This window comes from Eriocheir sinensis, chromosome 6 (genome assembly GCF_024679095.1).
Source record: "Eriocheir sinensis breed Jianghai 21 chromosome 6, ASM2467909v1, whole genome shotgun sequence".
Lineage (NCBI taxonomy): Eukaryota > Metazoa > Arthropoda > Malacostraca > Decapoda > Varunidae > Eriocheir > Eriocheir sinensis.
In genome coordinates, this window is record NC_066514.1 from 1,640,051 (window position 1) to 1,653,203 (window position 13,153).

At 47.6% G+C, this 13,153-nt stretch overlaps 2 protein-coding genes across 4 annotated transcripts in view; both read left to right on the plus strand.

The window, feature by feature from the left end:
• LOC126987234 (protein masquerade-like) overlaps positions 1-7,375 on the plus strand; it is a 35,281-nt gene extending 27,906 nt beyond the window's left edge. For both annotated transcript variants that reach the window (XM_050844065.1, XM_050844072.1), the window contains 4 exons: positions 1,479-1,707; positions 2,126-2,403; positions 2,771-2,925; positions 3,442-7,375. In XM_050844065.1, the coding sequence (XP_050700022.1) occupies positions 1,479-1,707; positions 2,126-2,403; positions 2,771-2,925; positions 3,442-3,609 (830 nt within the window). In that variant the 3' untranslated portion in view covers positions 3,610-7,375. The remainder of the gene's footprint in view (positions 1-1,478; positions 1,708-2,125; positions 2,404-2,770; positions 2,926-3,441) is intronic.
• Positions 7,376-9,401: 2,026 nt separating this feature from the next.
• Positions 9,402-13,153, plus strand: part of LOC126987263 (bromodomain-containing protein 7-like) — a 111,076-nt gene continuing 107,324 nt past the window's right edge. Inside the window, exon 1 of one of the 2 annotated variants that reach the window (XM_050844102.1) lies at positions 9,402-9,527. The gene's annotated coding sequence lies outside the window, so the exon portion shown is untranslated. The remainder of the gene's footprint in view (positions 9,528-13,153) is intronic. The other variant, XM_050844103.1, reaches the window with a different exon arrangement.

Sequence of the window (13,153 nt, forward strand, 5' to 3'; positions counted from 1 at the left end):
GAACGTGCCTTGGGACGTTCGCTTCAAGGGATATTCGATTTACGCGACCCAAGTCTATATACACCAAGTCATGTCACGCGCAGGTTTGTGGGAGGAGACACGGCCGAGGCGTGGTTTATGCGTGACGTTGCTTGGAGCCAAACTAGAGAATGTAGAAACAGGGATTTAGAGAAAACGAGGAAAGGCGGACTAATTTAAATCAATCACTTCAACATGCCCTCCCTCACACCCCACACCGCCGTTTGTAGGCATTGGAATTACAGTCACGCAATAGCACAATAAAAGGACATATTTTTTCGTCAGTGGCTTGCCTGAACGCGCTGTGAAAGAAGGCGAGAATGCACATCCAGAGTGCACACACGGCCCCGACTTTAGTCACCCCTGAACTGGCGGGTATTATTGGTGGGGGCTCCAAGTGACGTCATCAAGCTGCTCCGCCCCCAAACCGCCTCCTGCGCGTACCGGTCGCAGTTTTGAAGCAGAGTGACTTGACTTGGTATATATAGACTTAAGCGCGACCTTTCCCCCAAACTAAGGTCGCGTGCAGAGCAGGCAGACGTCATATGGGTGTAACTTGTTGAACCCTTCGGTAAATCCTTGTTGTTCTGAAAGTAACTTCTGTAAGGTCTTTCTTTTCCAGTATTTGGTATTACTGGCCATGAAATAGTGAACTCTCTGTTAAGGTACGGCCACACTGCACACGGTTTGCTGGGAGGGTAGAGGGTAGCGGGTTGCCTAGCGGGTCAGAGGCAAGAACAAACACATGTTATCTGATGCGAGTGGGTATGCTTGGAGGGAACCCGCTACCCGCGTCCTGTATGGCAACTCGTATTAGAACCCGTCCGCTGCGATTGGCACGGACTCAGGTTTCATATAGTCCCAGGTCTTTCTCTGCCTCTGTGGTGGATAGTGGAGTGTTTCCCATGTGGTATTGGTGTGCTGGATATCCCTTCACTGGTAGCCTGGTAACATACACTCCCAGGTCTTTCTCTGCCTCTGTGGTGGATAGTGGAGTGTTTCCCATGTGGTATTGGTGTGCTGGATATCCCTTCACTGGTAGCCTGGTAACATACACTCCCAGGTCTTTCTCTGCCTCTGTGGTGGATAGTGGAGTGTTTCCCATGTGGTATTGGTGTGCTGGATATCCCTTCACTGGTAGCCTGGTAACATACACTCCCAGGTCTTTCTCTGCCTCTGTGGTGGATAGTGGAGTGTTTCCCATGTGGTATTGGTGTGCTGGATATCCCCTCCCATGGTGCAGGACTTTACATTTTTCCTCATTGAATTGTAGCAGCCACTTTTTGTTCCATTCCTGTAGCTTGGTGAGGTCTTCTTGTAGGAAATCCGCAGTCAAGGGGTTAGATAACGTTTTTGTTCTTGCCTCTGACCGGCTAGGCATCCCGCTACCCTCTACCCTCCAGCAAACCAGCAGTGTGGCGTTTTGTTGTAGCCCTACCGTGACCCGTGACCCGTTACAGGCTCTGCTCCCCCACACCTGACGACGACGACCCGCGCACCTGTGAGGAACAAGTACGTTTGCGGAGTGAAGGGCAGCGAGCGGGGGGCACGCGTGGTGGGCGGGGAGGACGCGGTGCCCGGCGAATGGTGTTGGCAGGTGGCGCTCATCAACTCCCTCAACCAGTACCTGTGTGGCGGGGCGCTGATCGGCACGCAATGGGTGCTGACCGCCGCACACTGCGTCACCAAGTAAGGCCGCGCACACACACTCCAAACAGTACCGTCTAAACTGACAGTAATCTCTCTAACTTGTAGACTCAGCACAGTTTCTTTTAATCATTCTATGTGTCTTCCTCTGAGGCCGCACACACACACACACACACACACACACACACACACACACACACACACACACTCTCCAAATAGTACCTTCTAAATGAAACCCCTTTATGAGACTACTGACTAATCTCTCCAACTTGTAGGGTCATGTTACAAGACGCATCGCCACCCAAGAACACCTATTTGACAAGGCTTTCATAGGAGTTGTGGGCATTTCCAGGGGTAGTTTCATGACCCTGGTGGTAGTTTGACCCTTCCTCTGTACCACAAATTTTTCCCGTCGCTGCTACCGGGTTAAACATGTACTACACGGCTCCCCCCTCCGCAGCATCGTCAGGTCCGGGGATGCCGTCTACGTCCGAGTCGGCGACCATGACCTGACCACCAAGTTCGGCTCGCCCGGCGCCCAGACGCTGCGAGTGGCGACGACCTACATTCACCACAACCACAACTCCCAGACGCTGGACAACGACATCGCGCTGCTCAAGTTGCACGCCCACGCCGACCTGAACGAGGGCGTGTGTCTGGCGTGCCTCCCCGCGCGAGGCGTCAACCAGGTGGCCGGCAGCCGCTGCACCGTCACGGGCTACGGCTACATGGGCGAGAGTAAGTAGGCGTCAGTCTGGTCCCCGTCACGGGCGGGAGTAGTGTATATAATCCATATTTAACATCAGTGTGGGACCAGCACGCTACCACTCAGCCACTGCCTACCCAAAGTGATGTTAGGTGGGGTTAGGCTCACAGGAGATGTTTTATATGGATCTACCGGCCTCTTGCAGACTCCTTATGTTCCCATGTCTCACCCCGCCCCTGAAGACAGTCCCTCTCCCCTGCAGAAGGCCCCATACCCCTGCGCGTGCGTTAGGCTCACAGGAGATGCCTTATACGGATCTACCGGCCTCTTGCAGACTCTGTTCTTATGTTCTTATTTTCTTATGTCTCAACCCCTGAAACCAGTCCCTCTCCCCTGCAGAAGGCCCCATACCCCTGCGCGTGCGTGAGGCTGAGATGCCCGTGGTGTCGGACAACGAGTGTATTCGCAAAATCAACGCCGTGACGGAGAAGATCTTCATCCTGCCCGCCTCCTCCTTCTGTGCCGGCGGCGAGAAGGGACACGACGCCTGCCAGGTATGTGCTCGTGAGGCCGTCAGGGGCGCCGCACGTACCCCAGCGCGCGGCCGAAGAGACTCATTTGGAACAGGCTCGTTTTGTTGTTGTTTTAATTGTTCTTCCTCTTCTTTTTGCAACTTTTTTTTTTGTTGTTGTTCTTCTTCTCCTTCTTCCTCTTTTTCTTCTTCTTCTTCTTCTTCGTTAAGCATCATAATTTCCCTTATTATTATTATTATTATTATTATTATTATTATTATTATTAGTAGTAGTAGTAGTAGTAGTAGTAGTAGTAGTAGTAGCTGTCGTACTGTAATTATAAATGTCGTTTTTATATTATATTATAGTTCTTTTTATTATTGTTATTGTTTATATTGTTATTGTTATTTCATTAGTCTCTCGTTATCTATGTATCTATGTCTCTCTCTCTATCTATCTATCTATCTATATCTATCTATCTATCTATCTATCTTTCTATCTCTCTGCCGGGGCCCTATTGTCAACCCCTACTGAGCCTCCCTCGCCTCCTCCTGCCAGGGTGACGGTGGGGGTCCCCTCGTGTGCAAAGTGGACGGTTACTACGAGCTGAGCGGTCTCGTCTCCTGGGGCTTCGGCTGCGGCAGGAAGGACGTGCCGGGAGTGTACGTGAAGGTCTCCTCGTTCATCGGCTGGATCAACCAAATCATCTCCGTTAACAACATGTAGCCGCCTAAACCCCCCCCCCCCCCGACGCCCACCCCAACCCACCCCGCCCCCCACCCCTATCACGACCCTGCGTGCGTGCGTGACCCCGGGATAGCCGCCACACACACACACACACACACACACACACACACACACACACACACACACACACGCTCCTCCAGACGACACTGTGATGCAAAGTTGTTAAACGCTCTCCATATGTGTGTGTGTGTGTGTGTGTGTGTGTGTGTGTGTGTAACTCGCTATAACGGTAACAACTTCGGTGGGTCGCGGCGGGCTCGCACATCGGGAACTGGCGGGCCGCGGGCGTCGAACTGGTTTCAGTGCGTCGTGTCGGAGGTCGGGTTGCACGTCCCGACCGTCGTGGTAGTCGTCGGCGGGCAGTGGATCGCTATTCTCAATCTCAGACACCTCCATCACATCAACTCTTCCCAAAGGGCGAAAAGGAGGGCAGTCGGGTTCTACTGAGTGTTTCCATTGGTCCAGGGTACAGGAGCAGGGTCAAGCTACCACCAGGGTCATAACACCACCCATACAGCGACGCCAAACTGTCGTACTCGTGAACATCGTATTTTTATCATTTTCAAGCCTAAAACTCTCGTACCTTTAGAAGTAACGATCGAAAATTAAAGTTATCGCTGAAAATTTTAAATACTGATGTTTTTCTTTCAATTTCGTAATAGTTATACGTCAGAAACTTAGATAGGGCAATGTGATGCGTACGATAATATAGCAACGCTGACACCGAAGCACCTGACCACCGGCGTACAGTTAGCCAAAAAAGTATCTTCCTCCTCGTGACCGATGGCATAGACTGAGCAAGGAGTTAGCGGCGGGGAGGGACGGCGGGAAAGGCTCTATTTTCGGCTGTCCTCGTGTTCCCAGGAGTCCCACAGACCCACACGGACCAGCGGCATTAATAAGTAACCTTCACACACACACACACACACACACACACACACACACACACACACGCGCAGCCCCGAGGGTCGTGTAGTCTCTCCCAAGTTCAACACTCCCTCCTCTAACGTCTGTCGGCAGGAAGTAGTCTTGGCGGACAACAAACGCACTTTATTTATTATTTTCTAATCTATTTATATATCGTTAGTGTGGATATGTTGACACAGGTGCGCAGAGGCTCCGGGCGCGGCCATGAACTGTACGTGTTGCTTGTGAACATGGATCGTTTTGTAAGACACTCGCTTCTCACATCAGCTATCTCTAAAGGTCAAAGAGGGGGTCAATCGGGTTTTAATGGTTGTTTTTTTAGGTTCACGGTGCAGAGGAAGGGTCAAACTACCACCAGGGTCATGAAACTACTTCTGGAAATGTCCCAAACTCCTACGAAAGCCTTGTCAAATATGTGTTCTTGGGCGGTGAAATGTCTTACGATACGACCCCATGATTACTGGTCGGCCAAGGTCTGACTGGCACGCTGCTCGAACCGCTGCTCGGGCCAAAGTGAGCAGCGGGGCGCAACGCAGCCAGCCAAAGACACGTGTTACTCCTTGGCGGGAAGACTGTCGCGACGCGGGGCTGAAGACACTAGCTCCTGGGGGTGACGAAGCCTGTATTCTCAGAGCAAGTATTTCCCAAGGCTACGAAGGAGATTAGTCGGGGTCTCATTCACGGTACAGAAGGCTTGTCAAACTAATACTCTTAGTCTATATACACCAGGTCAAGTCACGCGCAGGTTTGTGGGAGGAGACACGGCCGAGGCGTGGTTTATGCGTGACGTTGCTTGGAGCCAAACTAGAGAATGTAGAAACAGGGATTTAGAGAAAACGAGGAAAGGCGGACTAATTTAAATCAATCACCTCAACATGCCCTCCCTCACACCCCACACCGCCGTTTGTAGGCATTGGAATTACAGTCACGCAATAGCATAATAAAACGACATATATTTTCGTCAGTGGCTTGCCTGAACGCGCTGTGAAAGGAGGCGAGAATGCACATCCAGAGTGCACACACGGCCCCAACTTTAGTCACCCCTGAACTGGCGGGTATTTTATTTATCTGGCTCCAAGTGACGTCATCAAGCTGCTCCGCCCCAAAACCGCCTCCTGCGCGTACCGATCGCAGTTTTGAAGCAGAGTGACTTGACTTGGTATATATAGACTTAGCTATTACTAAGCTCATGAACCTGCCCATGGAAATACCCACAACAGCCTCTAACGAAAGCCTTATCAAATGTATGTGTGTGTGTGTGTGTGTGTGTGTGTGTGTGTGTGTGTGTGTGTGTGTGTGTGTGTGTAGGCCCAGAAATGGATAATATGACCCGAAGAGCTTCAGACAACGCTGGGAACTGAAACGATGCTCTTTTATTTTTTACAATCTGACCTTGTTTTCTTGAGGATTGAGTTGCAAAGTATCAATACAGTCTTATTTTCACACGTGGGTGGTTATTAGTCTTAATATTGCACTCATTACCACAGCACAACCCTTTTAATGGTCACCCACGATCCCCATGTTGAGGCATGAGGAAAATAAGACTGTATCGTATGCATGTTACACCATTGCCAAATTATCGTACTCAGCCTCATATTTACCGGTTTCTGAGCCATAACTATTGCCAAAAGTCACCAATGATTAACCGTCTTAATGATAACTATATATGAAGACAGTTATTGGGGTCAAGGATTCAGTTTCCAAAGTCCTCAAAGGAGATTAGTCGGGTTCCCACGAGTGTTTTTCATGTTCACGGTGCGAAAGTCTTGTCCAACCATCACTGGACTCATTAAACTACCCACGGAACTACCCACAACAACCTTTATACGGAGTCCTAAAAAGGGTCTATTACACTGAGCAAATTTTCCGTGGGTCTTCAGTCAAACCACGATTTCCGCTGGCGTGGTTCTCCTATTTCCGTGGTTTTCTGACGTGTCCACGATCTTCCAAAGCTACGGTAGATTTCACTGAAGGAAGACGGTATTACTCACCATCATCATCAGCAGCAATAACAAGAAACAAATGAGAACCACGCCAGCGGAGATCGTGGTTTGACTGAAGATCCACGGAAAATTTGCCCCGTGTAATAGCCCTTTTATAAAATCTGTTAACTGCTCATAGATATACCCACAGCACCCTCTACGAAAGCCTTAACATACCTGGGTGTGTAAGCTCTGAAATGTTTGAGACTATGCGCCTCATTAGTGCTAAGAAAGATCATTTAGAATATCATTTTTTTAACTAAGAACCGCGCAGCAAGTGTTCACCATTTTGAGGAAGGCTAGGTCAGTCCAGCGCCAATGTGACTCAGAGGGGATGAGAAACAGCAACGAGAGCTTCTGTATCTTAAAACCTGAACGAAGAATGGCGACAGTAGATAGAGGAGGAGATAACAGTACCGTGGTTGAGACGAATCTTAATAGCAGGCATAATGTTGTCAGAGGGGTGAGGAGTAGGAGGAATATGCCCCGAATCGTCCAGAGTGGAGTTTTTAGAGAGCGTTTGAGCGAAGTGTTCAGTCTTAGAGATAGATATGACGGTGGTGCAGATATGAAGAATGAATGAAATGTTCAGAGACGCAGGAGGAATATGCCCCGAATCGTCCAGAGTGGAGGTTTTAGAGAGCGTTTGAGCGAGGTGTTGCAGATATGAAGAATGAATGAAGTGATCGGAGACAGGGATAAGAGTATATAGAGTAACTGAAACTAAGGAAAATAATTAAAATACGCGTAATAAGATGATTCCCTTGTACATACCATTGATGCTACTCCTAGTATATATTTATACAATGAACCAAAAAAATGTCTAATGCACCCTACCCGTTGTTTTATATCCTTGTGGTGGTCTGTTGATGATAGTGATGGTATTATAATTAAGAACAGGAAGAAGACGAGAATAATAGTAATAGTAGCAGTAGTAGTAGTAGTAGAAGGAGGAGGAGGTAGTTTTAGCAGAAGACGGAGTATAATGTAGATTGTAGATGAAGCAGTATTTGAGAAAGAAGCTATATGGGAAAAATTAAGAAGTAGGAAAAGAAAAAGAAGAAGAAGAAGAAGAGAAAAGAAGAGGATGAAGATTGTGAAGGAAAGGCAGTGAAAGAAAAAAAGAAGAAAAGAAAAAAATATAGAGAAAGTAAAGAGAGGTTGGGATATGCCTTGTTAATTCCTTCATTTTCCTTTGCCGTGTATCTTCACAACAATAAGCCATCACTCACTCAAGAAAGGAAGATATATATATAGCAAAGATGAGAGCATACGCTACAGCTGCGCGTGGCGGCGGTGCTCACCTCCGTACCATATATTGACCCTTGAACATGAGGTGGGGGAGTAGGGTACGTGTCCTTACGTTGCCGGTTGCACATCCGGGTTACCACAGTGTACCTTCCCCAGGAGTCCCCAGGTACCCATTTATCGACCAGCCCGAAGGAAGGATGAACGGCAGGGTGGGCTGTACGCCATATGCCCAGGCCGGGATTTCAACCTCGGGGGCGGCATTGTCAGAGGCCTCCACCTCCCACATCAATATATTTCCAAAAGCTGAAAAGGAGATTAATCGGGGTTTCATGAGTTTCCTTCACATTCACGGTACAGAAAAAGGGTCACACTATCACCAGGGCCATTAAACAAACTCTGGAAATGCCCAAAACGCATACGAAAGCCTTGTCAAATACGTTGACTTGGGACTCGAAAGGTTTGAGAATACAGACCCAGGTCCGCGGAGTCGTAACCAGGCACGCTAACCACTGCTCCACGGAAGCGTATGAATTAATAAAAATCAGTTTAATTTGATCCTGCACCTGCTTGTTTGATCTCGATCTTGTGGGGGCTTCGTGGTGCAGTGGTTAGCATACTCGACTCACAACCGAAAAAGCCCGGGTTCGATTCCCGGGTGGGGTGGAAAAATTTGGGCGGCTTTTCCGATACCCTGCGTAGCCCCTGTCCACCCAGCAGTGAAATGGGTACCAGGTATTAATCGGGGGTTGTGTCCTGTCTCCTGGGGTCTGTTCCCTTCTCCTATAATTCCTTCACCTGTTTCTCTCCGGCATATGACCACAGATGTTGCGCCGACTAAACCAAACTTTCCAACTGTTCCCTTCTCCTATAATTCCTTCCCCTTCTGTCTCTCTCCGGCATATGACCACAGATGTTGCGCCCACTAAACCAAACTTTCCAACTGTTCCCTCCTCCTATAATTCCTTCCCCTTCTGTCTCTCTCCGGCATATGACCACAGATGTTGCACCGACTAAACCAAACTTTCCAACTGTTCCCTTCTCCCATAATTCCTTCCCCTTCTCTCTCTCTCCGGCATATGACCACAGATGTTGCACCGACTAAACCAAACTTTCCAACTGTTCCCTTCTCCCATAATTCCTTCCCCTTCTCTCTCTCTCCGGCATATGACCACAGATGTTGCACCCACTAAACCAAACTTTCCAACTGTTCCCTTCTCCTATAATTCCTTCCCCTTCTGTCTCTCTCCGGCATATGACCACAGATGTTGCACCCACTAAACCAAACTTTCCAACTGTTCCCTTCTCCTATAATTCCTTCCCCTTCTGTCTCTCTCCGGCATATGACCACAGATGTTGCACCCACTAAACCAAACTTTCCAACTGTTCCCTTCTCCTATAATTCCTTCCCCTTCTGTCTCTCTCCGGCATATGACCACAGATGTTGCGCCCACTAAACCAAACTTTCCAACTGTTCCCTTCTCCTATAATTCCTTCCCCTTCTGTCTCTCTCCGGCATATGACCACAGATGTTGCGCCGACTAAACCAAACTTTCCAACTGTTTGACCTCCCCCGTATTCAAATTTCCCGCCTCGCCGCCGCCGGTCGTACTGTCCCCAGCGCGAGACGGTCCGTGTGCGTGGCTTTGTTTACCAGCGGCGCCTCCACCACCAGCGGCACCAGGCGGCGGCTCGGCCCTCTTGACTCTCTCCCTGCTTTCCGCCCTCCCCGGGACACAGGTGAGTGCTGCGGGCTTCCCCTCGGGCACGTGATGCTGTGTGCTGCACGGCGCTGTGTGGAGGGCGTGTGGTGGACCGGCTGTCTTGCACCGGGCGGGGAGTGGGCGTCGGGGCGGTGTGCTGGGCCCTGCTTGTTTTTTGTTTTTGTTTTTTTTACAACAAAGACACTTCAAGGGCACAAAAGAAAGAAAACAATAATTAAAAGAAAGCCTGCTACTCCCTGCTCCCCCTGCTGATGGCACGGAGGGCGTCGGGGCGGTGTGCTGGCCCCTGCTGATGGCACAGAGGGCGTCGGGGAGGTCATGCCCCCTGCTTTTTTTTTTTTACAACAAAGGCACCTCAAGGGCACAAAAGAAAGAAAACAATAATCAAACAAAAGCCTGCTACTCCCTGCTCCCCCTGCTGATGGCACGGAGGGCGTCGGGGCGGTGTGCTGGGCCCTGCTTATTTTTTTTTTTTTTTTTACAAGAAAGGAGACACCTCAAGGGCACACAAAGAAAGAAAACAATAATTAAACAAAAGCCCGCTACTCCCTGCTCCCCCTGCTGATGGCACGGAGGGCGTCGGGGCGGTGTGCTGGGCCCTGCTTATTTTTTTTTTTTTTTTTACAAGAAAGGAGACACCTCAAGGGCACAAAAGAAAGAAAACAATAATTAAACAAAAGCCTGCTACTCCCTGCTCCCCCTGCTGATGGCACGGAGGGCGTCGGGGCAGTGTGCTGGGCCCTACTGATGGCACACAGGGCGCCGGCACGAAGGCCATGCCCCGGGAGCCCCATAGTCTGGCTCCTCACCCAGCATCGGGGCGGGGCGGGGCGGGGCGGGACACAGCGCTTCCTCCACTATCACCGATCACATGGGACAGGGATAGGTTACTAACTAGGCCTTCATGGATTGCTCCTAATAGCCAGGCAATAGGTTATATATAACTAACAATAAGTAATATATAATTGGCAATATATAACTAGTCTTTACTTAGTGCAATCAACACACATTCCAGCAGCGGCTTCATAGTTTTAGTGCTAAGAGTAATTACGCAAATATGCATTCTGTGTTGGCATCTGTGTGGTTCCCTTCTCGTGGTAAGATGTCTAGGTAAGAAAATAGGTACGCAAATGTGCATTCTGTGTTGGCATCTGTGTGGTTCCCTTGTCGTGGTAAGATGTCTAGGTAAGAAAATAGGTACACAAATATGGATTCTGTGTTGGCATCTGTGTGGTTCCCTACTCATGGAGCCCGTCTAGGTAAGAAAATAGGTACGCAAATATGGATTCTGTGTTGGCATCTGTGTGGTTCCCTTCTCGTGGAGCCCGTCTAGGTAAGAAAATAGGTAAGCAAATGTGCATTCTGTGTTGGCACCTGTGTGGTTCCCTTGTTGTGGAGCCCGTCTAGGTAAGAAAATAGGTACGCAAATGTGCATTCTGTGTTGGCATCTGTGTGGTTCCCTTGTTGTGGAGCCCGTCTAGGTAAGAAAATAGGTACGCAAATATGGATTCTGTGTTGGCATCTGTGTGGTTCCCTACGCGTGGAGCCTGTCTAGGTAAGAAAATAGGTACGCAAATATGGATTCTGTGTTGGCATCTGTGTGGTTCCCTTGTCGTGGAGCCCGTCTAGGTAAGATGTCTAGGTAAGAAAATAGGTACGCAAATGTGCATTCTGTGTTGGCATCTGTGTGGTTCCCTTGTTGTGGAGCCCGTCTAGGTAAGATATCTAGGTAAGAAAATTGGTTGCTGTCCTCATCATCAATAGGTTTACCATAGACCATAATCATCACTCATAACTTTCCCTCACAAACTACTCATCTTTGAAACATGAAAAAATAATTAAGCGTGACTATGTTCCAATTCTAACAGCCATAGGTCACTAGCAGAGTATATATTTGTTTGCAGTTAATTTGTATTGCTTTGCTAAAATCACTAATCCTTGGGAGGGGAGGGGGGGGGGGGAGAAATTTGGGAAAGTGGTGATTTCTGCAAATAATGATTGCCGTATCATTTTAAAACACACCTAATCTTGACAGGAAGAAAGTTTTGTATGCCATTGTGAGACAGGTGTCATAAGAGATATTTACAGGTTTACAGGTTGAAAGTAACCTTCATGCCAGACTTGTCAGAACTAATACTTTGCCAGATACTCATAGATATAACATGTACTAACTGTATAGGTTGAAAGTGACCTTCATGCCAGACTTGTCAGAACCAATACTTTGCCAGATACTCATAGATATAACATGTATTAACTGTATAGGTTGAAAGTGACCTTCATGCCAGACTTGTCAGAACCAATACTTTGCCAGATACTCATAGATATAACATGTACTAACTGTATAGGTTGAAAGTGACCTTCATGCCAGACTTGTCAGAACTAATACTTTGCCAGATACTCATAGATATAACATGTACTAACTGTATAGGTTGAAAGTGACCTTCATGCCAGACTTGTCAGAACCAATACTTTACCAGATACTCATAGATATAATATGTACTAACTGTATTAAGCTTGTATACTCACATTATGCTCACTCTGCCACAAGTATAGCACAGCTGCCTAGCCGTAGGAGCGCCACACTAACCCAACCAAATCGTCGAGTCCATTTGGGCAGAGGCTCCCATGGGTCCATTTCTCCCCTCTGCTCCGCCACACAGTCCCAAGACCTGTTTTTTCCTATTAAAATGTTACCTTAACCTTACATACGAGAGGAAGAGATTGGTGTTGGGGCTGTGTGGCAGAGCAGAGGGGAGAAATGGACTCGACAATTTGGTTTCACTATAGAGCCATACCTGTAACGACCTGTATGCCAAGCCTTTGCCACACTCACAACCGTACCTGTATAAATGATTGTAAATACCACATATGTATCATACTTGTGTGACCACCGTTTTGATTGAAGGTTTATTTTCCCCCACACTGCTATGCACCCTGATGGACTGACCGCGTATGTATGAGTATACCACCACCTGTACTGCCTGTCCATCTCCTAGTACCTGCTACCTCTCATGCCTTGTGATCCTCCTGTACAGCATTGCCAAAATATCGTACTCAACACATCACATTTTCATAGTTTCTAACCAATAACTTTAAGAAAAAACATACAAATAAATATCAGTAAATACTATGGCCAAAATATCGTACTCAACACATCACATTTTCCTAGTTTCTGAGCAGTAACTTTAGCAAAAACATACAAATAAATATCAGTAAATACTATGGCCAAAATATCGTACTCAACACATCACATTTTCCTAGTTTCTAACCAATAACTTTAGCAAAAACATACAAATAAATATCAGTAAATACTATGGCCAAAATATCGTACTCAACACATCACATTTTCCTAGTTTCTGAGCAGTAACTATAGCAAAAACATACAAATAAATATCAGTAAATAGGAAGGCCAAAATATCGTACTCAACACATCACATTTTCCTAGTTTCTGAGCAGTAACTATAGCAAAAACATACAAATAAATATCAGTAAATAGGAAGGCCAAAATATCGTACTCAACACATCACATTTTCCTAGTTTCTGAGCAGTAACTTCAGCAAAAACATACAAATAAATATCAGTAAATAGGAAGGCCAAAATATCGTACTCAACACATCACATTTTCCTAGTTTCTGAGCAGTA